General features: G+C 38.3%; 1 protein-coding gene across 2 annotated transcripts in view; it reads right to left on the bottom strand.

Annotated features, from left to right (window-relative positions):
• Nucleotides 1-27,627, bottom strand: part of MIPEP (mitochondrial intermediate peptidase) — a 177,052-nt gene that overhangs the window by 79,429 nt on the left and 69,996 nt on the right. For both annotated transcript variants that reach the window (XM_066381009.1, XM_066381010.1), the window contains exons 15-16: nt 5,049-5,123; nt 970-1,089 (exon numbers count right to left, since the gene is read on the bottom strand). In XM_066381009.1, coding sequence (XP_066237106.1) covers nt 970-1,089; nt 5,049-5,123 — 195 coding nt within the window. The remainder of the gene's footprint in view (nt 1-969; nt 1,090-5,048; nt 5,124-27,627) is intronic.

Below are 27,627 nucleotides of genomic sequence, written 5' to 3'. Positions count from 1 at the left end.
CACGCCAGGCCGATGCTCTACCACTGAGCCAACCGGCCAGGGCCAAAGAGAAACATTTCTAACAATATTTTGTAAGAACAAAGTAGACTCAACTTAACTGAAAGCAGATGTATATCTGCACCTTTCAGTTATTAGATTCAGTAATAACTAAATCTTTTCTGCTTAAGCTGATATGAATTGGGTTTCTACTGCTTACATGAGAATCCTGAGTAACGTCAAGAAGTCAGTCACACAAACTGCACCAGCCAATATTCTTTCAGCTATACTCGGCTTCCTTACAGGAAAGCTGGAGCACTAAAAGAAGTATGACTTTAGAGGTTGGTTTTGCATCCCTACACAAATCACTTACTAACTGAATGACCTTGGATAAGACATACACTGCATATGAGCCACAATATGAGCCTCAAATATTATCTACTTTATAGACTGTTTCGAGAATTAGAGATTTTTCACAAAGCACTTAAGAGTCTGGCACCTACTATTCAATAAGTGGTAGCAACACTCCTACCTGCTATCCTGACGGGGGCTAGACAAAATATGTAAAACACCTATTATAATCTCTGATACAAATAAGATACTCAATAAATGTTAATTCTTTTTGCAACAAAAATGATTAGACACTGATAATGATGTTATCTTGTATGGCTAACCATTTTTCTCATTACCAGAAAATAATGAAAAAGAATACAGATAGACGCCAATGACCTTTTTTACACGCCCACCACCACCCCTCACCGCTCAGGAATCCAGAAAATCACTGCTAGTAGGAGGGAAATAAGCATTTATATGTGTACAGTTAGAAACAGTGAGCCAGGCAATTTCTCTAACGTGCCCCATGTAAAACCTTGATATAAATATGAGGATTCCAAGTTCTGCAAAGGGGAAGGTGATGACAACATACTCATTACTGATGGAGACACTAGCAGAGCCATTCACTGGCACACAACAGGACCAAAATACTAGACTCACAGTATTGGGAACGTATGGTAAGCCATAAAATTTCTCCTGCGTTTCTCTGAGAATGTCTGTAGTTGACCTCTTCAGGGGGTGCTTCCCATGGTAGATTTGATCCAAAGTGGCATAAAAGACCTAGACAGATGAAAACACCTCTTAGTTTGGGTAATTCATCCTTATCTTTAAGATACATTTGACCAAAGGTGTTATAAGTGTTCCAGAATTAATTTTAAATCACAGTTGAAAACATTCCCAAATACAGATGTATATGGCATGAGATATATTTTACTAAACATTTAAGACTATGTCAATAATGAAAAGAAAAGCTCTCAATCTTTCACAATCAAAGATATTAAGGAATTCTGAATCTTATCTGTCAGGTACTCTTTAAATGTAATGTAGTAGGTTAAATTTATGGCTACAAAACTGAAATTCTGCCTCTCTCCATGTAAGTAATAAATATGGTTGGAAATATGAAAAATAAAGGTACAACTGTGACCCTAACGAATTCTGTTTGGTTTATTCCTGGAATCCTGTATATCTTAACTGAGGGAAATGAAATGGTCAGCATCCTAGTTTCATAAGGAGAGGCAAAAGAAGACAAGTAGGTGGGATGAGGTGAAGGAAGGAAGAGCAATCTAGTGTCTGGTGAAGACAGATGCTACCAAGAATTCTGCTGCAGCTGTTTTTGAGTCTGGAGCTAGGGCCAAGTCAGTCTCCACACCTGGTGTCAAAGGGTACAGAGGAAGCAGCTGCTGTGCTGGGACGATTCTGGCTTAAGGAGGTGACCAGCAGAAAGGATCACTCATCTCTGAGCAGAGGAAATAGGCCATTGAAACATAACAGGAGAGGAAAGCCTTAGAAAAAGTTTGAACATAAAATCTGCTGCTTAGCCTGACCACGTGGTGGCGCAGTGGATAGAGCCTCAGACTGGGATGCATGTGGAGGACCCAGGTTCGAGACCCCGAGGTCACTAGCTTGAGCGCAGGCTCATCTGGTTTGAGCAAAAGCTCACTAGCTTGGACACAAGGTCGCTGGCTCAAGCAAGGGGTTACTCGGTCTGCTGAAGGCCCACGGTCAAGGCACATATGAGAAAGCAATCAATGAACAACTAAGGTGTTGCAACAAAAAACTGATGATTGATGCTTCTCATCTCTCCGTTCCTTTCTGTCTGTCCCTGTCTATCCCTCTCTCTGACTCTCTCTCTGTCTCTGTAAAAAAAAAAAAAAAAAAAAAAAAAATCTGCTGCTTATAAAGTTCTGAAAACTAAATTTTGCATAAAATCTAAAGTAAAATGTTTTTTTTTACTTGACTATTAGCATTGTTTGGAGTTCACCTAAAACAAGAAAGCAGAAAATGCTTATTTTAAAGGAAAGACTGTGATCGGCAATTATATCTTGATATGTATCTTTCTGATTGAAAAGTGGAATTTGCAGAGAATGTGCAGCTATTGCCTTGAAAGAAGTAAGGTTTAGTCTGGATAAAAGAAAAAAATTAAATGACTTCTAGCTTCTGGCTTCATCTTGATATAGAATTATGGTTCCAAATTACAAAGTCAAGGTTAAACCTTCCTTAGAAAAATATAGACATTTCCTAAATATAAATATCTCTTTACTCTAATTGGTAAACTAAACTTACAGCTAAACATAGCTCTTTCAGTTCTATATTCTATAATGAGTAACAATGTGTAAAGATAATCAGAGGAGCTAAAATTACTCATACATATCTTGTCTACATTCTAACCGAATAAATTAAGAATTAAAGCTCTTTCTTACATTCTAACCTCAGCTGAAGTATTTTATTATTATTTTTTGTTTTGTTTTCTTCTCCCTGCAATCTATAAACACATAAGAATTCAAGACTTTCATTCTTTGGATTATAACTTTCACAAACAAAAGGCATAACCATAAAAGACTTTTTAAAAAAAAATTATAAAAACAGAGCAAAATAAATTAAACACATGTATTTTATGGTTATTTGCTTATAAACCAAACAACTGTCAGGTACTGTTCACCCAGGGAGTCAGGCATGCCTGGCACCAAGATCTTTAGAGCCACAGAAAAATAAGAGCCTATTTTTAAAACAATGCACAGCAAAAAAAATCATAAATTTTAGAACACTGTTTATACCCGTTAGAAATCTGAAACAATTCATCTTCTTTTCCACCTCTGTCTGTCGCTGCTGTACAAGGGACTATTGTATAATAGGAAAGCTGCCTCACGTGGCTCCCCTGGCAAGGAAGTCTCTCTCTCAATCTCTCTTTCCTCCTCTCCCTCTGCCTCAGAGGGTTATTCTTTTTGGAGGGTGGGAAGAGAGAAAGGTTGGTTTTTCCATTTTAAAAGAATATCATTGGAATAATTGTTCAAAATAAAAGCCACAACAAAGGCTTTTAAGCTAGGACTTCTATTAATAATTATCAGCAAATCAAAAAAAAAAAATTTCCAAGTAATGTTAATTTTTTCAAAAAATTCAGAAATTCATTTTTAATTATAGTGATATATACTGATCACAAAAATTAGGGGTTATTTTAAAATGAATATGAAGTAATAAAATATCCCCTAATTTTTGTGAGCAGTGTAGATACTAAATAATGTAAATCAAATATAAATTCATGGTTTTGTCAGTAGCAGGCATTTTCTTCATTAAAATACATATCTTAAGGTACAACAAAAACAGAGCTCATTCATTACCTTCTAGGGACTGAATTTTATAAAACTATAAAGCAAGTAAAGAGTGGCTATACTTTAAAAAAAAATTTCCCACTGATTTGAGAGAGGGGGCAAAGCAGGAGGGCGAGAAGGAGAGGGAAGAGGAGAGAGAGAAGGGGGGGGAGAGAGAAAAGCATTAATTTGTTGTTATACTTAGTTGTTTCATTTAGTTGTGTATTCATTGGTTGCTTTTCATACTTGCCCTGACCAGGAATTGAACTGGCAACCTTGGCACTCTGGAAGGACGCTTTATCAACTGAGCAACTCAGCCAGGGCCAGGAGTAACTACACTTTTAAAAAGGTAACTGGAGCTTTATAAAGTGAATATTTTGAGATGCTTGAGATGAAAAATGGGTATTTAGGCTATGTTTATATAACTTTATCATCTGACGAAGAGGAAGAATTCCTAGCAATCCCAGCAATTACAACTAACCTAAACATCTGGCATCATGTGGATCTGACATCCAGATGATTCATAAAGTCTTTCTAGTCTTTTTTTTTGTATTGTTCATTTGGGGGGGGGGGGTAGGAAGCATCAACTCCCATATGTGCCTTGACTGGGCAAGCGCAGGGTTTTGAACTGGCGACCTCAGCGTTCCAGGTTGATGCTTTCTCCATTTTGCCACTACAGGTCAGGCCCAGTCTTTCTAGTCTTTATCTGGAAACCTAGAAAACTAATTATGAATATTACCAAAAACAGTTATTACTCTTTAAACTTCACATCTGAAAACACAAATTTTTAAAAAAGATACAAAGTGAATGAATTTAGTTGCTAAAGTGTATGACAGAATAAATCATAAGACTTTTAAAAGCTTTGACTTTCTAGACTGAATACAGAAAATAACCTTATTTAACAATTACTTCATAAGAATAGTGTGAGGCCTGACCAGGTGGTGGTGCAGTGGATAGAGCGTCAGACTGGGAGGCGGAAGACCCAGGTTCGAAACCCCAAGGTAGCCGGCTTGAGAGCGGGTTCATCTGGTTTGAACAAGGCTCACCAGCTTGAGCCCAAGGTTACTGGCTTGAACAAGGGTCACTCGAGTCTGCTGTAGCCCTCCCCCACCCCCAGTCAAGGCACATATGAGGAAGCAATCAATGAACAACTAAGATGCCGCAACAAAGAATTGATGCTCCTCATCTCTCTCCCTTCCTGTCTGTCTGTCCTTATTTGTCCCTCTCTCTGTCTCTCTGTCTCTGTCACAAAAAAAAAAAAAATAGCATGAGAATCAAATGAATCAATTTTGGTCAAGTTCTGTGAACTCGGCTAAAAGATGTTTTAGAAGCATAATTATTATAATAAATGTGTAGCATTGGCAAGAATTTAAAGTTATATATTTACATTGAAGAATTATTTTGGAAAACTTCAAAGCAAAAACAATTACATACCTGAAGTTGCATATCAGCTGCAGCACAGACCTTTTTAGATTCACAAAGACGAGACAGCATATTTTTGGGCATTGACTTGAAAAACAAAAGAATATATATGTGTGTAAATTGCTTAATCAGTCATTGCACTATTTACTTATGAGATGGGAAAGTTAAAAACAATATCAAATGAAAAAATAATGGAATTTCATTGTGGTTTAAAATTTCATTGTGGTTTAAAATATTTTAGTTAACAAGTTAAAGGATGTGACACTCCATTTAATTTCAAAAAGTGGTAATTGTCAACTAGGGGCTTATACGTGAATAGATAGCACTGTAGGGAACTACAATATTGGCATATTCTATAAAAATCTAATCTTAGTAAAAGTTAATTCTTTTTATGCTCCTTTGTTACCAATGAAAATCCATTCTAGTACTCTGTTGACTCATAAGTGCGTATGATAAATTGTGACAGAAATAAAAGATTAAAATGTCAAGAAATAAATTCTAATTCTAGGTGCCAGCCACTACTGGAGCTAAACTGATGTGCTAACAAAAACTCATGATACTGAACTGCACATTTTTTTATTTTCCTACCTGAAGAAACTAAGGAGCTTAGACAGTCAGTACAATATCCCTGTGTGACTCCTGGCTTCCTCTCTGAGACTAATCAGGCCAACCCACAACATAACATCTTCTCTGAGAAATTAAACTAGTAACGAAATTTTTAAAAGTACTTTAGTCCATCTTAGTCTACTTTAAACTCACAAACACTGATATTTATTGAAGAAAGACTACCACTTTATAAAACTGCATTTATAATAGAATTTAAGGTAAAAGCCCCTCTAAAGAGAAATCCATTATATAAAAGACCTATGGCAGGTTACTCAGCACTTGAGTTACATAAACTATCAAGGAAGGATAATGTGAGCTGTTGCTATAAGGGAAACTAAGTACTAATTTATCTATCTATATATCTATCCATCTATGTATCCAGGCATACATCCATCCATTCCTAGGGCCTAGAACAGTGGCTGACACACAGCAGGCATTCAACAAATTATTTGCAGAAGGAAAGAATGAACACAAGAATGATCATTAAAAAATTGCTTCTTAAGTGAAAGATTACAGTAGTAAATGAAGAAGGCTCCCGCAATGAATCTTTCTCAGACCACAAAGTCTTTCACTTTCTGTTTGGCTATAAGAAAGGCATACTAGGCCTGACCAGGTAGTGGCGCAGTGGATAAAGCATCAGACTGTGATGCGGAGGACCCAGGTTTGAGACCCCAAGGTCACCAGCTTGAGCGTGGGCTCATCTGGTTTGAGCAAAGCTCACCAGCTTGGATCCAAGGTCGCTGGCTCGAGCAAGGGGTTATTTGGTCTGCTGTAGCCCCACGGTCAAGGCACATATGAGAAAGCAATCAATGAACAACTAAGGTGTCACAACGAAAAACTAATGATTGATGCTTCTCATCTCTCTCCATTCCTGTCTGTCCCTGTCTATCCCTCTCTCTGTCTCTGTTAAAAAAAAAAAAAAAAAAAAAAAAAAAAGGCATACCAGGCAGAAAAGGCAATGTAAAGATGTAAAGAGTTAAGACATGACAGAAGAAAGTTGTAAAGAGTAAGCTCTGATACAGATAAAAGGCCTGGGAGTTTCTGACACTCACCTGGTATAAAAAAAAATTTCCTCAAATAGGATTTAAAAAGTAAAGAAAGATTTAGTTAAGTCATATAGACCAACAACTTGTATCAGAATGTTCAAAATTCTTTAAACTTTACATATTATACCTTATATTGACACGATTAGTGTTATACTTGGACTTTTCATGCTTCACAAAGCGTTAATAGTTTTATTTTCATGAAATAAAATGTATGTGGAATGACAACATTTTGTCTCATTTATCCAACAATGAAAACGACTGTGGGCGCACACTGCATCAGGCACAGGGAACAGAAAGTGGTGAACAGGCCGGGCGCCGGCCGTGAGCGTCACAGGTTAGTGCCATCCATATGAGCACAGTTAGAAAAGTTACAGGGCAATGGGTGCCAAGAAGGAAAAGCAGTGCACAGCGGTATGAGAGGCACAACCTAGGAAAACTCAACAAGAGGAAAACCTGCCGAAGTGAGAACCGCCAGATGAACAGGCATTGACTCTACGGGGAAGGGACAGGGACGGCCGCAGGGGAAGGAAGCAAACCTCACAGGAGAAGCAGCATACGCAGAGAGGGCCAACAGCAGACGGGCAGGAAGGCAGGGCTCCAGCCAGGCTGCAAGAGGCAGGTGGGAGCCGAGAGCTGAGAAGCCCGGAGGTCCAATCAACCAGGGACACTGGTCTCCACCGTCACACTCTATCTTTGTACTAAGACACTGGGCAGTTTTAAGCAAAAACATTACATGGCCAGATTTGTGTTTCAAGAAGATTCCTTTGGTTGCAGTGTAGATATTGAATAGAAAGAAGGAAGAAGTGGATTAGGGCAAACCAATCGGGAGGCTATAGTTAGTGGGCCAGTCTATGTCATCATTAACTTAGACAATTGCTAGAGTGAGGGACAGGGACACCACTAGAGAGGGCTAGAGCTGTGTGGGAGGTGAGGCAGAGTGACTATGGAAAAGTTATCTGTTTCCAGAGGGTGTGTGGCAGTGCAGAGTGAGGGCTGTAGCTACAGTGCAGAGAAGTGGGAGGGAGACGTTTTTATTTCAGGTTGGAAAAGCTTATTAGGCAGGCTTAAGAAATGCCTAATGCACAAGAAGTGGTAACGGTCCACAGAGGGGACAAAGATAAGAGGTATAGAAAAAATAACAGACAATAAGAGTACAAGATTCCTGAGAAGGCAGGGAGAGAAGCTGAGCAGATAGAGGGGAGAGGTTCAGGCGTGGGCACCCCCACTGGGTGTGAGGAGGTCAGAGGACACTGTTGTCAGGGAGATGAATTCAGAGGACTAAGGAGGTGAGAGGAAATTGCAGAGAGGGTCCAGGGAGGAGAGTGATCCATGGAGAAGTGGAAAATAGCCAGCAGGTTCCTGAAGGAGCTGGTGAAGCCCACCTGGCCTGGGGCCAGGCACTGAGCTGCGTCCCTACAGCACAGATGGGAGATGGGAGGAGTGAAAGGTGGATGAGGAGGGGAGTTCTCAGCAGAGGGAAAAGGAGGAAAGCTGAAGGTCAATGACAAGGTGCCCCTGTGGAAGTGGGGGCAGAGAAACAAGCAGCCACAGGGCTTCAGAGTGGTGGTCAGGCATCTTGGAAAGGTTTGTATTTTCTATTTTTAAGACAATGACATGGAAATGCCAAGTACTGGATCTGAGAACCAAACCCAACATACCCCTTTCCATTCAGTTCTCTTTAGGATCCAGACACTACCACATGGGGTGAGGCAAAAGTAGGTTTACAGTTGTTTGCATGGAAAATAATACAATAATAATAAATAATAAAAGAAAAAACTCTGGCCCTGGCCAGTTGGCTCAGTGGTGGAGTGTCGGCCTGGCATGCAGAAGTCCTGGGTTCGATTCCCGGCCAGGGCACACAGGAGAAGTGCCCATCTGCTTCTCCACCCCTCCCCCTCTCCTTTCTCTCTGTCTCTCTCTTCCCCTCCCGCAGCCAAGGCTCCATTGAAGCAAAGTTGGCCCGGGCGCTGAGGATGGCTCTGTGGCCTCTGCCTCAGGTGCTAGAATGGCTCTGGTTGCAACAGAGTGACACCCCAGATGGGCAAAGCATCGCCCCCTGGTGGGCGTGCCAGGTGGATCCCGGTTGGGCACATGTGGGAGTCTGTCTGACAGCCTCCCCATTTCCAACTTCAGAAAAATACACACACACACACACAAAAAAAAAAAAAAAAAAAGCAAAAAAACTCTGTGTTTTGCATACTCACAACTAAACCTACTATTGCCCCACAGAGTTTATTAAAGATTAAAATGAAAACACTAGCATACTGAGAATGCTAGAAGTCGAGAATGAATGTCACTTTCACTAATTATGGTAAAGAATGCACAAGAAATGGCACTACTGGAGAGCCCTTCAGACCTTCCAGCTGTTTCTAGCGGCCTTAACTCTGGCCTGCCACATGGCTGCTTCACGTCATTCCGTAAGTCCAGAAATACTATTCCTTTCAGGAACCTTTCTTAGGCCCATTAAAGGAGAACAGAGAGAGTGAGCTGCCTTAAATCAACACCTGCCTGATTCTGAAGCTCCCATTATTATGTTTCACTGGAGTGTAAATGAAAGATATTTTGCAGTCAGACAAAAACTGAGTTTGATTCTAACTATGCCACTTACCAGCAGAGTGCCCTAACATGGCAATTTACCAAACTTCTCTTAGTCACATTTTCCTCATTTGCAAAATGTCAGTGATACTTTTTCACAAAATTAGATGAAAATTGAACAAGATAATGTATTTTAAAAACACATTACATCAGGTTTAACAGAGTAGATGCTGAATAACTGGTAAAATAAATTTACTATTACAACTGTCTGATATAATATGATAATCATCGACTTTGACACTTTATTTACATTTTATTGTTTTATCTACATATTCTATAAGTACAGTCTGTTTTAGATTTATAAATCCTTAGGAGACAGGAATTATAACTAAGCAGTTATCTCTCTGTAGCACCTAACAGTCAAGTTCTTAATAAGGAAATGCACTTTCAGAGTTTACTGTTTATCTCTCTTTTCATTTATAAAATAGTCAAATATGCTCAATGAAACATATGTGCCCCTTCAAATTACCCAGCCTTTTCTAAGGCTACTTTCTCCAACAGGTGATTATTTTAAGATTTTTAGAAGAACAATGAATAATCAGCTAAAGTGTCAGTAGTCCATCTGCCATATTTCAACATTTGCTACCAAATGTGGTCATTAACTCATGTTTCGAAAAGATTTTACTCTCACTTTAAGTAGAATTTGTTATCAGACAATGAGTCAGTTCTTCATCTGCAAGGTCTAATTCATATTTTAAAAAGACGTATTAATGAGAAAATGTCCTCCTCTGATATTTTAATTAAATGTATTGCATACTATGGATCTTGATAGTTCAGACTTTCATAGTTTCTGATGAGAAGTCTGCTATAATTTCTCTCTTGTTTCTGTATCTTTTTTTCTTTGGCCGCCTTCAAAGTTTTCTCTTTTTATCTTTGGTTTCTAGCAGTTTGATACAATGTTTCTAGGTGCATTCTTTTTGTTATTTATCCTGCTTGGGGTTCTCTAACATTCTTGGATCTCTGGCTTGATTTTCATTATTTTGGGCAAATTCTCAGCCATTATCCCTTAAAATACTTCTGCTTTGTCATCTCTCTCTTCTCCTTTATGGAAGTCCACTTTCATGTATGATATACTGTTTGATATTATCACAAGGTTCTTGGATGCTCTATTTTGTCCCTCTCGTACTCCTTTCTATCCCTTTGTATACTTTGGGTAATTTCTATAAGCTTATCTTTAAGTTCACAAAGCTATGAACTTAAATGTTCCTCAGCTGTGTCAAGTGTAGTGATGAGCCCCTCAAAGGAATTCTACATATATTATAGCTTTATTTCTTGCATTTCCGTTTAAGTGCTTCTCATAGTTTCCATCTTTCTTCCCCATCTTTTCATACATGTTGTTCACCTTTTCCATGATATCCTGTAACAGTTATTTAAATCCCTGCTTTAAAGTTTTTCTACTCATCAGCTATTTTAAAGTCTGTGAGTCTGAGTCTACTGATTCCTTGATCTTTGAGCGGGAGGCAGGGTTTTGTATTGTCCTGTAGCAGCACCCAAGTACCCCCTGTAAGCCTATGACACTGAGGAGGACTCTGTGTGGTCTCCCAACCTGCTCCCATTATGTCTCCCAAGCACCCAGTAAGGAGACTGTAACAGTGCCTACAGGTGAATGCAACCTCCCCATCTATCAGGGGCCTCAGCTATTGCAGACTGAGAGATCAGCCCATACTTGGCCTACAACTGGTTAAAATGTCATCTGATTTCTCCTTACCCCTTTGAATCAGTCAGTCCCATCTTGGATTCAGATAAATTGATGACTCGGTGACCTCAATTCTCTTAATGAGCTTAAGAAAAGTTAGACTTTTATCTGTCCTTTTCCTGTAGTTTGTGCTTAGGAGCAACACTCTTTCCAGCTTTCTTCATCCTTAACATTGCAGATTTCCATCAGTAACACTATTCTGGCCTTTAGCTTCCAAAGGAAAATAAGGGAAAAAAGCTTTGTAAAGGGTGAACTACTCCATAAGTCAGGAATCAGACAGCATTAAAGATTATTATGAAGGAACTTGCATTGCATCAGCATGTGTGATAAGACAGTTTATTTCAATACTGTCAAGCAGAAATCTAAGACCATCAGTTAGTGGGTTTTAGCCAAAAGACCAGGGGTCCCCAAACTTTTTACACAGGGGGCCAGTTCACTGTCCCTCAGACCATTGGAGGGCTAGACTATAAAAAAAAACTATAAACAAATCCCTAGCACACTGCACATATCTTATTTTAAAGTAAAAAAAAACAAAACAAAACAGGAACAAATACAATATTTAAAATAAAGAATAAGTAAATTTAAATCAACAAACTGACCAGTATTTCAATGGGAACTATGCTCCTCTCACTGACCACCAATGAAAGAGGTACCCCTTCAGGAAGTGCAGCAAGGGCCGGATAAATGGCCTCAGGGGGCTGCATGCGGCCTGCGGGGCGTATTTTGGGGACCCCTGCAAAAGACAATTTACTCAGCAAGCATTTACTAACTGCCAATTATGTGACAGGCACAGCTGATAAATCAGTGAACAAAACAGATTAAAAATGCTAGTTCTCAAGTAACTTATATTCTAGGGGGCCTTTTTACTTTCTTAAAAATGACCATTGGGGGAAAAAAAGACATTTTCCATTATGTCAGTTCCTGCAGGCTTAAGGAATAAACGGATAGAGATTTACAACACCATCGCCTTTAGGCTGATCAAAAGGCTCAGACTATACTAATTACAGAGCTGTTTACATATACAATTTTTATTTATTTTAAGTTAATTTGTGGGTTTTTCTGTATCTTATGTTTAAATAATAGCAGGTAGTCAACAAATTAATGAATGTGGGTTTGATATGCATATTATTCATATTCATATACTTTCAAAGGAAATGAAATAATAAAATACAGAAATGTAATACCTCAATATATACTAAAAGCACTAACCAATTCTTCATCCATTCATTCAATAAATTCTTAGTATGAGGTACCATTTTAGGTACCATGGGAAGAAGAAAGATAAAACACCATTTTCTGCCCTCAAAAGAGTTACAATTCTGACATCTGCTTCACATGGTGAAGTTTGTGATGTATGTTGTAGTTGTATAACTTCAGGTCATGTATCCCTCAAAATTCAATATTGTAATTAAGGTATACTATCACTTTGCAAATTTAGTTTATTAGTACTCCAAAAAGTTTCTCCCAAAAAGGGATTTGGAGTGGTAGTTAGAATTTCAGTCAATAGAAATATTAATGCCTGTATTTAATACGTAATACATTTATAACTGATAGATGAGGATGTTAGGGATAGGGAAAGGAAGGCGGGAGTATAAAATAGGGCCAAAATTGAGATGAAGCACATAAACACATGTGTCTTATGGTTTCACTCATTTCTACAAGTACTTTAGATTGTGTGTACTCTTTCTTGAATTTATTTTATAAAACATCTGCAGTTTTTTGTCTCTGCAGAAGCGGGCTAGGCTCTGTAGTCTCAGTAGCTCTGGACTGATGCTGGCTGACTCCTGTGTAACGAGCAGAGGCCCCGCCTATGGGAGAAAACAGAGCAACAGACGCAAGCAGGTTTGTCAGGGAGACCCACCTGGCTCATGTTAGCCAAGCATCCCACTGTGTGCATGACACCCTACTAAGCAACAATGAGTACTTTTTGATCTTGCTACCAGGAAGAAGAAAAGGAATGTATGTCAAAATAATAATCCAAGAGAAAATGCCCTAAATACTACAAAAGAAGTACAGATAAAGCAATGGAGGAATTTAGAAGACAGAAAGTTCCTGAAAGGCCATTACCCTGATAATAAATTGTGCTTCTTGTATTATTATAGTGGTGGTATTTCTATTTCAAAAATTCACTCCAGCTAAAAAAAATGTAGAAAGACATTTTTGGATTCTCCCTCTCCCACCCCAAGGAATAGGAAAATGGTAGAAATGATCTACCATTGGAACATAAATGCCAATAATTAACTACAGTGACCTAATTTGACCTCATTTACTTTAAGTATTCAATATGACTTTTTCACAATTACATTATTCTTTATTTAAAGACAAATACATTCATGTTTATTTCTGAGGAATTAATATCTGGCTTTGTATGACCACAACAGTTCCTATTCCTAGTATTTAGTTATTCATTCATCCTACATCCATTGACACATTCAGTGGTTTAAATTTACATTTCTGGAGCCCCAACCAGACCCTGGTGTGTCTGATGTTAGACATTGTGCATTTCCTACTGGTACTCTTTTGCCTAGTGACAGCGGCCAAATCTCTCAATATCAAGTTTTTGGAATTATAAAATGAGGATTCAGAATAGGATCAGAAAATAATTAGTGTGAAGTTTCAATGCAGTAATAGTTATTCAATCAACTTGTGAAAAGCATGAACTAACCAGGGAAACTCGTCTCTGAACCTAATACATCCGCCTTTGTAAATGCTATCATAGCAATGGTGACTACACATGCAGGTGTGTGGCAGCTTAGTTGTATTGATGTGATTAATAACTGTACCCCTCTTCTTTCTTGAAAGTGTGTTTGGCTTGGACAAGAGATCACACCATCACCTTGGTCACAGACTAACTTTCTTGAGAGTTTCTTAGGAGTCAAACACTGTTAGCTGTTCACAGCCTATGTAATACTTTCTCACTAAAGAAAGGAGGTTGATGACTGCATTCTTGGGGTAAACACAAGCTGCACTGTTTGCTGACCATATACAGGAACAAAAATATTAAAATAATAGCTTTTCTATTATATTAAGAAAGCACATTTTTGGAAGATTATAGAAAATATCTCCAAAATGCAAATGCTTTAGCAAACTTGGCAAGACTTAAATTCTCGGAATGCTTACCCCTGAGGCTGACTGATCAGCATGCAACCTCATAAATTTGCCAGACATCTTCTATCATTTCACAATCACACCAGTCTAATTTAAATAAAGCTCTGTTATAATTTTTGGCACCAGACTCTTACAAAGCCAAGTCGCTGTGATAAAATATCTTGTTTTATTTTTGACCATTTATAAAATTTATTATTGTAGAAGCTGCATAAATATTAAAAGTTAAAATAGTTTCTGGTATAAATCCTTGTTGTGGTAATAATTCAACCCTTCCTGAAGCAAAGACCTCCTACCATTGATATCTCCTGGGAACATGTTGGATCTAATGACATAAACTGGTTGAGACACAGTCATCCAAAACAAGGAAAGATTTCAGTGGCAGAAAGCCAAGCATACAGCTGTCCAGTCTACAAGTCAGCAGCTTCAAGTTTGCAGCTTGATCCTGTACCACTCCAAGCACTAACTTTCTGCTAGTGTCTTCAATGGGAAAACAACTGGATTCAGCATGTCTCAACTGATCTGTTTTGCTAGTAACCAGTAATCCAGATGGCATGTAATCAATATAATGAAAATGAGGTCTAGGCCCAAAGAGATAAAATCTCAGATCTAAATCCATATGAAATAACATTACTTTTCACTTACTTGATTCTTAGTGTGGTTTCCTAACAAACTAAAATGATATATGAGATAAAAGAACCTGCAGAAATGCTTACATTTATCATAAACTCATGAATGGCTCAAAGGGCCAAAAGTATTTTGGATTTTACAGGATTCAACGATGAACATTTTGATGTGTAAAAGAGCGTCAACTTTTTTTTCTTTAAAAGAATTCCAATACGAGCCTTGGCCGACTGGCCCAGTGGTAGAGCATTGCCTGGCATGTGGAAGTCCCAGGTTCGATTTCCAGCCAGGGCACACAGGAGAAGTGTCCATCTGCTTCTCCACCCTTCCCCCTCTCCTTTCTCTCTATCTCTCTCTGCCCCTCCCACAGCCAAGGATCCATTGGAGCAAAGTTGGTCTGGGCATTGAGGATGGCTATGTGGCTTCTGCCTCAGGCACTAGAATGGCTCCAGTTGCAATGGAGCAATGTCCCAGATGGTTAGAGCATCGTCCCCTAGTGGGCATGCCGGGTGGATCCCGGTCAGGCACATGCGGGAGTCTGTCTCTCTGCCTCCCTGCTTCTAACTTCGGAAAAATACAAAAACAAACAAAGAACAAACAAAAAAAGATATAGCCATTTTCTATCATATTAAAATTTTAACTAGCAAAAACTTAAAAATATATAATATTATTATAATATTGATTTTAGCAAAGCTGAGAGACTAAGGAAATTCTGATGTCAAACTGATGGATCTCCTACTACATCACTAATAGAAATGAACAGATAACTCTCATGTTATGTATGGAACCTTTGGCCTATTACTGAACCTGTCTAACTCAAGTTGTATAAAGTGTGGAAACTATGTACCTACTTCATACATTACTAGAGAAAACCAAATGAAATAAAACATATAAAATGATAAATGTTAATTTTTATTATTTATTTAATAAATATTTTGCAAGAAAAATATCTTAGAGCAACAAATATTTTAGTGTGCTGACTAGGACAAAATAATACAGAAAATGTAGGCTGTCTCAAAAAATACAATAACTATATGTGGTGATTAGTAATGTAGTTAAGGTTATAAAATTATTTAAAAAATAGACTGAGACAAAGCACTGTGAAGATTAAGAGGATAATATCTTTATCAGGAAGCTGTAAGTACTCTGTATGTTCATGCATATAATAAATATTTTCTAAGTACATAGAGCAAAATGAATAGAAAATTTTATATAAGGTAGTCTAAACAGAGCTGACCCTTGAACAACATGTAGTTAGGGGCACTGACGCCGCATAGTCAAAACTTCGTGCGTAACTTCTGACTTGCTCAAAACTGAATTACTAAATAGGTTACTGTTGACTGGAAGCCTTACCAATAATATAAACAGCCAACACATATTTTGTATGTTAAATGTATTAGGTACCATAGTCTAATATTAAAGTAAGCTAGAGAAAAGAGAATGTTATTAAAACCGTAATGAAGAGGCCCTGGCCGGTTGGCTCAGTGGTAGAGCGTTGGCCTGGCGTGCAGGAGTCTCGGGTTCAATTCCTGGCCAGGGCACACAGGAGAAGCGCCCATCTGCTTCTCCACCCCTCCCCCTCTCCTTCCTCTCTGTCTCTCTCTTCCCCTCCCGCAGCAAGGCTCCATTGGAGCAAAGATGGCCCCGGCGCTGGGGATGGCTCCTTGGCCTCTGCCCCAGGTGCTAGAGGGGCTCTGGTCGCAACAGAGCGATGCCCCGGAGGGGCAGAGCATCATCCCCTGGTGGGCGTGCCGGGTGGATCCTGGTCGGGCGCATGCGGGAGTCTGTCTGACTGTCTCTCCCCATTTCCAGCTTCAGAAAAATACAAAAAAACCCAAAAAACAAAACAAAACAAAAACCCGTAATGAAGAGAAAGTATATTTACACTATTATACATGCTTATTTAACAAATGCACATAAATTGAGCCATGTGATTCAAACCTGTGTTGTTGCAGGGTCAACTATGTCATGATAATGGTTACTGTAGCATAAACTATGGACAGTGGGTGTTCATCAATTTTAACAAATATACTATTCTGGTGGGGGATGTTGATAATGGGGATAGTATGCATGTGGGGGGCAGGGGGTATATGGGAAATCTCTGTACCTTCTCCTCAATTTTTCTGTGAGCCTAAAACTGCTCTAAGTAAAGTCTTAGTAATTAAAAAAAAAACAAAAAACAAAAAACAGGAAAAAATAATATATCTACCATCCTGGAGAAAGATTTTCACCTCTTAATTGTCGCTAGGTCAAAATAATTAGCTATATATAAATATCTAAACAATTCAATTAAAAATTGACTTAACAGACATATAAAAACTCAGACCAAACAATTAAAAAATACATAATATACTCAAGCACAAACAAAACACTTCCAAAAACTGATGAAACACTAAACTATAAAATAAATATCAACAACCTGCAAAGAATCAATACCAGTTGGATTAATTCAGTATCATTTACAAAAATATAATTAACTCCTCTGCAAAGGTTTAAATTAAGATTTCTAATACCTAATTGATCAAAAACAAAATTAAAATGGAAATTAGCAATATTAGAAATATTCTGCATTAAAATCATGGCATGCAAGCCAAAGCACTGTATCCCACAATTAAAATTACAGCATTAAAATTTAAAAGTATATATTGATATTAGATGAGATTGAAACTTAATTAGCTAGGTTCCACCTTAAGAAACTGGGAGAAAAAAAAACAGAAAGAGAAGAAGGAGAGAATAATAATAAAGACAGAAACTAATGAACTAAAACAAACAAACAAAAAAGAATAGTTAACAGTTTGTTGAAAATACTAAAAAGATAGAAAAATTTCTGCCAAAATTAAGAGAAAAAAATGAGAGTATGATATTAGAAATGAAAAGAACACAACTACACATTTAGCAGAATCTGAGGAATAAAAGACTGCTGTAAATAACTTTATGCCAATAAACTTGAAAACTTGGATTCACAGGATAAATGTATGGAAAATTACAATTTAGCAAAGCTTATTTAATTAGAAAAGAAGGTCCCCAAACTCTTATTACTATTAAGGAATTAGTCATTTAAAAAAATCTTCCCACAGAGAAAATAATAGACTCTGAATAGTTTTATAGATGAATTCTGACAAAGTTTCAAGGAACAGATTATTATACTTTTATAAAAGTGCTTGTAAGGAAAAGAAAAAGAAGGAACACTCAACAAATTTTATAGAATGGCATATACTGTATTTCCCCATATAAGATGCACAGTTTTCAGAAAAATTTGGGGCCTAAAAACTAGGTGCATCTTACAGTGGTTGTAGATTTATTTACATACATTTCCTGCTTTTTCACGCTTGTTTTTGTAATAAATTTTCTTTTCAAATTTCAGGCCCCAAAATTAAAGGTGTGTCTTATACATGGGAGCATCTTATACATGGAGGAAATATGGTAATTAATACCAACACTAGAAAAGAACAAGACAAAAAATAAAATAAAAATCACAAGCCCATGTCTCTCACAAATACAGGTGGAAAATCCTCTATATACAAACTATTAGAAAAATGAAACCAGTCCTGTGTTAAAAAATAAAAAGTTAGGACCAAAGTCACTTAATTCTAGAATGCAAAGGTGGCTTAACACTTAATATAAACATACATTAAGAGATCAAAAGGACAACCCAATTAACCATAAAAGATACGAAAAAAATCTGATGAATTGTGATACTTATTATTAATTAATCAAAAAAGAGCAAACTAGAAATAGAAAGGGATTTCCTTTTCCTGAGATTTCCACCAAATCTACAACAGACATAATTCTTTATGATAAAACAGCAGAAACATTTCCTTCAAAAATAAAGGCAATGGTGCTGGTCAGTTGGCTCCATGGCAGAGCACTGGCCTGGAGTGTGGATGTCCCGAGTTCAATTCCTGGTCGTGGCACACAGGAGAAATGACCATCTGCTTCTCCATCTTTCCCCCTCCCTCTTTTCTTTCTCTTTTTTTCTCTCTCTCTCTTCTCCCCTCCTGCAGCCATGGCTTGATTGATTTGAGCACATCAGCTCCAGGCATTAGGATTGCTTTGTGGAGCCTCCGCCTCAGGTGCTAAAAATAGCTCGGTTGTGAGCATGGTCCCAGATGGGCAGAGAATCTGCCCCAGACAGGGGTTGCCAGGTGGATCCTGGTTGGGGCGTACGCAGGAGTTTATCTCTGTATCTCACCTCCTCTCACTTGGAAAAAAGAAAACAACAACAACAACAACTAAAAAACAAAGGCAAATAGTGCTTATATCACAGCTTCTTCTGGTAAGTTAAATAGAGCAAGGAAAAGAAAAGACTATAAATTGAAAAGGAAAAATGAAACTGTCATTATTTGCAGCAGAACTAATTGTCTAGTTAAAATGTTAAAAATCCTATAGACAAGTTATTTAAACTAATGAAAAAGTTTAGAAAGGTTGCTGAAAATAAAATCTATTCAAAAATATATAAATTGCAATTTCAAACACCAGCAACAAACACTAATAAAATATCACTTAAAAAAAATAAACTATAACATTTATCAAAAAGGTAAGAAAATCTAGAGTTAAGTCTAAGTAAAGTTGAGCCAGACCCTTTGGAAGAAAATTTTAAAACTTTTTATTAAAAGACTTTTAAAAAGATTTAACATGAGTCACTGTCAATATTCAGAGATATTGATTCACCCAAATTGATCTATGGTTTTAATATAATTTCAATCAAATTCTTATCAGTTTTTTTAAAATATAAGTTGGTTCTAAAATATATATGAAAGAACATGAAAGCCCAAGAATAGACAAGAAATGTTTGAAGAACAGAGGGAAACTTGATAGAGCTACAGTAATAATGATAGCACAGTACTGATATCGGGAGAGACAACTAAAACAATGGAATAAAAGAGAAATCGCGTGACCAGATTATTGCATATAAAAGGTAGGTGGTACTTGACAGGTCACTGGAGAAAGAATAAATGGTGCTGGGACAACTGGTTATCCATAAGAAAGGAAAATGGATTTCCAACTTATAACAAAAATAAAAAATTTCCAACTTAATTAAAGACCTAAAGATTAAGGAAAAACATTGAAAGTTTTATAAGAGCCTGACCAGGCAGTGACGCAGTAGATAGAGCATGGATTGGGATACAAAGGACCCAAGTTCAAAACCCCGAGGTTGCTGGCTTGAGCGTGGGGGTTGCTGGCTTGAGCGTGGGATCATAGACATGATCCCATGGTCGCTGGCTTGAGGCCAAAGGTCACTGGCTTGAAGCCCAAGGTCGCTGGCCTGAGCAGGGGGTCAGTCACTCTGCTGTAGCTCCCCGGTCAAGGCACATAAGAGAAAAGCAATCAGTGAACAACTAAGGTGCTGCAACAAAGAACTGATGCTTCTCATCTCTCTACCTTTCTGTCTGTCTGTCCCTATCTGTCCCTCTCTCTGTCTCTGTCACAAAAAAGTTTTAGAAGAAAAGTTTTAGGAAAACAAAGGTAAATAAGATATAAAAAAGTTTAAGAATAAAGAAGAGGTGGCTAAATTCAACAATATGAAATGAATGACTTAATTCAACAAAGATAACCACTGTAAAGCAAAAAGATGAGCCACAGGTCATCTGAAAGGAGACCACAGGTCTAACAAAAGATTACTCCAACATATCAAGAATGCTGAGAAATCAGTAAGAGGAAGGTAAACCACAAACAGGAAAATGAACATACGACAGTCATTTGAAAGAAGAGAAAACAAAAAAAGAACAACAAAAACATAAAGAGATGGTCAACTTTAAAAGTAATTGGAGACTGTCTGCTAATGACGGCCACCATAGCATTCCACTTCACAAACACACAATTGGCAAAATTAACACTTCTGACGATAGCAAACATTGATTAAGATGTGAGTGGGAATCACTTCTGAGAAGTATGTACAAACATTCTGAAAAACAACTTAGTGTTACCTTGTAAACTTAAAGACATCCATGACTTACACAGCCTGCTAGTCCAGTCTTGCACGCAAATACAAGGTGAAAAGTATACAAATGTTCACAGCAGAATCGAGTGAATCAGCAAAGCCCGAGAAGAAACCACGTGCCCAATGGCAGGAGAATGAGTACATAACTAACAGAATACTGTACTGCATTGAAAGTAAGTATACTACAGCTACATGCACCTCTGATAAAGCTTCGGCACAGAATGATGGAGAAAGCAAATCACGGCAGATCAGTAACAATATAATATATTCTGTGAAGCTCAAAAACAAAACTAAATACCATATTGCTTAGAAGTAAGTAATTTATATGGTAAAATTTTAAAAAATGTAAAGTAGTAGTATAAGATGTGTTCACTTTTATAAATCTACTAAAACTTGTGAATATATAAAAAAATTTAGGGCAAAGACAAAAAGATCTGTTTCCATGAGGGATCAGTATCTGAGAGTAGTGAGAGAAAGAAGAGAAAAACTCCGTGTACTCCAAATAATCAGAGTCAGGGACAGCCTACTTTCCCCCTGGAGATGCTTAGGGAGGGGTCAAGGGTCAGGCTTTCCAGTGCATAATGGAAGTGCTTAGCGATTTTAACTTAGGTGTGGGTGCTAAGAGAATCTCATTTCCTTGGATCTAAGGACTGAATAATTGTCTTTTCAAGAAGTACCTGTGATCTTATAAGAGCTGAAGGAAGGGCAAACTGTGACATTAAATAAAGATAGATAGCTAACAAGACATTTGTTTCACATTTAATAAAATATTTTTAAAAAGTTGCATTATCTACTAAATTTAACTCAAAATGAACCAAAGACCTAAATGTAAGATTAAACATTAAAAAACTCTTAGAAAAAAACAAACAGGAAAAGATTCATGCCATTGGACTTGGCATTGATTTCTTGATTATAAAATACCAAAAACACAGGCAACAAAATAAAAAAATAAATTTGATTATATTAAAATTAAAATTTTTTGTGCATTAAAGCAGTGGTCCCCTACCCCCGGGCCATGGACCGGTACCGGTCCGTGGGTCATTTGGTACCGGTCTGCAAAGAAAGAATAAATAACTTACATTATTTCCATTTTATTTATATTTAAGTCTGAACGATGTTTTATTTTTTAAAAATGACCAGATTCCTTCTGTTACATCTGTCTAAGACTCACTCTTGATGCTTGTCTCGTAAGTTCGACAATTACATTTAAAAATACCACAGTTTTTACGCCGGTCACATAAACGCACAATATTTTGTGCATTTATTTATCCATCCCACCCTAAAGGCCGGTCTGTGAAAATACCTTCTGACATTAAACCAGTCCGTGGCCCAAAAAAGGTTGGGGACCACTGCGTTAAAGGATACCATCAACAGAGTCAAAAGGTAATCCACAGAATGGAAAAAAAATATATTTTCAAATTTTGTATCTGATAAGGGATTAATATCAAGAATATAAAAAGAGGCCCTGGCCAGTTGGCTCAGTGGTGGAGCGTTGGCCTGGCGTGCAGGAGTCCCGGGTTCAATTCCCGGCCAGGGCATACAGGAGAGGCGCCCATTTGCTTCTCCACCCCTCCCCCTCTCCTTCCTCTCTGTCTCTCTCTTCCCCTCCCACAGCGAGGCTCCATTGGAGCAAAGATGGCCCGGGCGCTGGGGATGGCTCCTTGGCCTCTGCCCCAAGCGCTAGAGTGGCTTTGGTCGCAACAGAGCGACGCCCTGGAGGGGCAGAGCATCGCCCCCTGGTGTGCAGAGCATCATCCTCTGGTGGGCATGCCGGGTGGATCCCGGTCGGGCGCATGCGGGAGTCTGTCTGACCGTCTCTCCCCGTTTCCAGCTTCAGAAAAAAAAAAAAAAAGAATATAAAAAGAATTCCTACTATTCTCCAACTTAAAAAGAAAAAACTCAGTTAAAAGCTGGGTAAAGGACCCTGGCCAATTGGCTAACTGTAGAGTGTTGGCCCAACGTGTGGATGTCCGAGGTTCGATTCCCAGCCACAGCACACAGGAGAAGCGCCCATCTGCTTCTCTACCCTTCCCCCTCTCCTTTCTCTCTCTCTCTTCCCCTCCTGCAGCCAAGGCTCCATTGGAGCAAAGTTGGCCCAGGTGCTGAGGATGGCTCCATAGCCTCCGCCTCAGGCACTAGAATGGCTCTGGTTGCAACAGAGCAACGCCCCAGATGGGCAGAGCATTGCCCCCTAGTGGGCATGCCAGGTGGATCCCGGTCGGGCGCATGCAGGAGTCTGTCTGCCTCCCTGCTTCTCACTTCAGGAAAAAATTAAATAAATAAACAAAAGCTGGGTAAAGGATATGAATGGACATTTCTCTAGAAAAAGATATATAAATGGTCAATAAGTATATAAAACATGCTCAACATTACTAGTCATGAGGCAAATGAAAACCACCATGATATACACCACCACCTCATACCCATCAGGATGGCTAAAATTAAATAATCAGAAGAAACAAGTGTTGACACAGATGTGAAAAAATTATACCCCTGTGCACAGTAGTGAACAAGGTGGGCATATAAAACGATGTAGCCACTGCGGAGAATAGTATGGTGGTTGCTCAAAAAGAATTAAAGTAAAATTACTATATGAGCCAGCAATCCCACTTCTGGGTATACAGGCAAAAGCACTGAAAGCAGGAACTCCAACACATAGTTGTACAATCACGGTCATAACAGCAATCCACAATAGCCAAACTGTAGAAGCAACGTAAGTATTGATCAACAGATGAGTGGATAAACAAAATATGGTACATATATACAATGGAATATTATTTAGCCTTAAACAAAGGAAATTCTGACAGGTTATAATAGGAGTCAATCTTAAAAACATGACTAAGTGCAATAAGCCAGTCACAAAGGACTAATACTGTATGATTCCACTTAATGCGAGGTACCTAGAGTAGTCAAATTCAAGAGACAGGAAGTGCAAAGGTGTCTGCCAGGGGCTGGGGAGGGGGGAAAATGGGGCATTAATGTTCAATGGGGACAGAGTTTCAGTTTTGCAAGAAGAGTTCTGTATATAAACGGTGGTGATAGGACCACAGGAAGAATGTTCAGTTGGACCTCGCCATATCGCAGTTCTCTTTCCACGGTCTCATCGTATCGCGGATTTTAAAACTGTATATATCTAATTTTGTATTGTGGATTTTTTGCTATATCACAGGATTTTGTGGTATATAGATATTTTTATATATTTATTATTTTAATTATTTTTGTGGTGAAATAAGCAAAATAACTATGGGAAAGGTTAATAACAGTGTGGGAAATGTTTATAAGAGTGTGGGGAGGGTTTATAAAGCCTTAAAATAAATATAAGGTCGCTACTTCGTGGATTTTTGTCTATCACGGGGGGTTCTGGAACCTAACACCCACGATAAATAAGGGACCACTGTAGTTAATTCCACTGAATTATACACTTAAAAGTGTTTTACGTACTAGGTGTATTTTACCACAACTAAAAATAAGTTGCATCTTAGAATGTTTAAGGGAGGGTAAGAATTATGCTTCCAGAAGTAAGGGGTACCCTATAGATAATTTTATGCTTAAATAATTGGAAAGAGGTGTTGACAGGAGAAAAAAAAATGGACTCAGCATTGCTAAGAGAGTTAGTTAAATAATCAGGGGGTTACTAAGGAAGCTGGGCCTATGTACATCTTGTGCCTCAATTCTCAGAGTTGCTAGTTAATTATTAACCTGTTGTTAAACTCAGCTCAAGGCTGAGTCATTAACATCCTTGAAAAAACTCATATGTGGATACATGGGACTTGGCCTCCTCCTTGCAGTTTTTGCCCACCTCATTTGCATATTAGAACTAACCAGTCCTTGTTATTCTGGCCAGCAGTCCTTCATCTGCATGAAAGAATTACTTTGTGCCTTAATAAACTCTACTCTGTTCTTTCCTGAGCACCGTTTGGGTTGGTACCCTGTACATGCATCCCTCAGACTGCAGTTACTTTGCTCAAACAAATGTCTTTTGTTCTTTATTATAGCCTGAACTTCTTCTTTGGTTAAGAGTTTATAGGCTGAAGGCTGAAACCAGTAAGTACTGAGAAAAAAGACAATAACCTTTAGTTTCTTAGACATCACAGATCCCCTAATAAGCCTAAGATTGACTGAGATTTGTGGGGAAACTCCATCTGACTGTTGATTCATGTTAAGTGTATTATGTCTAAAAACCTGGGATTTTTTTTTTCACATGAACTGCTATCCAGTCTGTACTCCTTCTATAATTGTGGTATTGATTTTAAGATAAATTTACAATAATTGTTTCAGCTTTGATGTTGTAGCTTGTCAAGACAGTCTTGAATCTCAAATGAGCACCTCTGGTATTTGTTATCTCTGACAGCTGTAAGACACCTGCAAATCTGATAAGCATACTTCTAATTCCTCCACCACAGAAATTCATTGGCTGCGCTTCTGCTCTAACCCAGATAACATGGCTTGTAGGTGTCAATATGTTATCCTTACTATGAGAACTCTCTGGAATATACCACAGGATAGTTAAAAAGAAAAAAACAAGCAAACAAAATAATACCTTTCCTGATATGCAGCAGGATGGGAAGTGAAGCATAAAAAAACCCCGCAATCCTGCTATTCTTCATATGGGCTCATTTAATGTAATTTATTTACAAAGACTTGAATTTCAGGGATTTTTAGCTCCTTGTCCTTAAGGCTAGAACTGCCCTTAAAATGAAAACATCAAGCAACATGGTATCTTAATTAGTGACAAGAAGAGGCAAGCCCTTTGTGAAACTAGGCATTACACATCTCTCGCCTTCTGGCACTCTTTCCATTCTCCAAGGAATCACACACTATTTTACACTCTTTAGAGGCTGTCTGCAAGTCCCACTAGCCCGCTGGATAAGTCTTCTGAGTTTGGAACTTGAATCAATTCAAAGCAGTTTACTGTTTTCTTCCTATCTCATCTAGTTTGAAGAATATTTTTGGACTTAGTGTTTTCTTAAAACTATCTTGTTCAAAAATGGTTATTAAATAATTCAGTAATAAAACAGAAATTGTCCTTTTCTGGAACATCACATCATGCTTCAAGCTCTAGCCCTTCTTTGCTAGATTACTCTGATTACTCTGAAACAGATATTTCAGAAATTGACCTTAGTATTGAGGTGAATTTTTGCAAAAGATTTAACTTCCTGTTTGAAGCATAACTCTGAAAGGCTTATAGCTCTAGCCCTTCTTTGCTACATTACTCTGATTACTCTGAAACAGATATTTCAGAAATTGACCTTAGTATTACGGTGAATTTTTGCAAAAGATTTAACTTCCTGTTTGAAGCAGAACTCTGAAAGGTTCCTAGTTCCCTTTCCCTATCACCCATACCTGTGAGTGTCTTGCTCTGAGCTTGTGCTCAGACACCTTAAAAATCTAGGCTCCTCAGACGGCTCCCTCCCTGGTGATGATGACGGTGTCTCTAGATGCCTCCTGCTGCTCTTTCATGGGCAATTTCTAACTTCCTTAGGCTTCAACTGTCATCTCCATAACAACTATTTCCACATATCCGCAGTGGGCACTTGACTCTGAATTTCAGACTGGTACTCTCACGACCTCGTGGACAACAATAATAGCCATCAATATATCCAGAAAAAGAACTGTGTCTCCCTACCCCAAGCTTGGCCCTCTTCCAGAATTCTCAGTTTATGGACCCTCCATCTTGGATCATCCCCAGCGCCCTTGCCCCTGTTATCTAACTAGCCCTGAGTCCTTCTAATTAACTTTCAAACAGCCCTTGAATTCTCCAACACTGTCACTGCCTTGGTTCTGGCCCTTGTTATTGCTTGGCTACAGGCTTGCAAGCCTTCACTTAAATCAGGGGTAGTCAACCTTTTTATACCTACCGCCCACTTTTGTATCTCTGTTAGTAGTAAAATTTTCTAACCGCCCACAGGTTCCACAGTAATGGTGATTTATAAAGTAGGGAAGTAACTTTACTTTATAAAATTTATAAAGCAGAGTTATAGCAAGTTAAAGTATATAATAATAATTACTTACCAAGTACTTTATGTCGGATTTTTGCTAAGTTTGGCAGAATAAATCTTTATAAAACAACTTACTATAGCTAAATCTTTTTATTTATACTTTGGTTGCTCTACCGCCCACCATAAAAGCTGGAACACCCACTAGTGGGTGGTAGGGAGGGTTGACTACCACTGACTTAAACCCTACTACACAGGCTGGTCAAAGCTACAAGTTCAAAGGTGAAAGCCAGGAAAACTGTTGGCCAAAAGCAAGTAAGAAAATGGGCTGGAGCAGAGTTGTATGACAGCCAGTGGCCAGAAGGAACACGCCCAAGGGGAAAAGTGGCAGCAAAGCCCAGTATAAAAATGCCAAGGAAAATCCCTCGTCACAAAAGGTGGTCTAGTAAACGAGCTGGGATCAGAAGGTATGTGGGGCAAGAGGAATGCAGAGACTGGGAGCAACTGCTAAAATCAAGAACATTCTAAAAAGTAAAAAATAAATACATACATAAATAAATAAAATCAAGACTATTCTAGTGTCTGTTTTCTGTCTGTCCTCCCCTTCCTCCTGCTGCTCCTGCCATGGCCTGCATCTCGCCGATCTCTGGGATTTACCCATGCCTCTGCATGGGCTCTTCCTTCTGGCTGAAATAGCCTGTCCTTGGCTCTGCCCTCATGACCCGAAGATTTAAGGCCACAGTGAGCCATGGAATATTGTCTCACTTATTTTTGGCTGTTTCTTGGATGCTGCGAACAGTGCCTGGTACATAATAAAAACACAATAAATATTTTCTGACTGAAGGACCTATGTATGTCTTAGTGTTTCCTCAATAATACTTTGTATTAAATAAATGAGGGTGCTAAGAGCTAACTGCCAAACTGCCCCTTTTACACATTTTTTAAGACCCAATTCCTCTAGCACTTCCTATACGCATCCTCTTTCAATGTCCTTAGCAGTTAGCTGGGCTTTCCTTTACGACCCTATGCACTGTGCATGGAG

The sequence above is a fragment of the Saccopteryx leptura genome, chromosome 4, assembly GCF_036850995.1.
Source record: "Saccopteryx leptura isolate mSacLep1 chromosome 4, mSacLep1_pri_phased_curated, whole genome shotgun sequence".
NCBI lineage: Eukaryota > Metazoa > Chordata > Mammalia > Chiroptera > Emballonuridae > Saccopteryx > Saccopteryx leptura.
The sequence above is the reverse complement of the archived record's forward strand: the minus strand, read 5'-3'. Positions and strand labels throughout refer to the sequence as shown.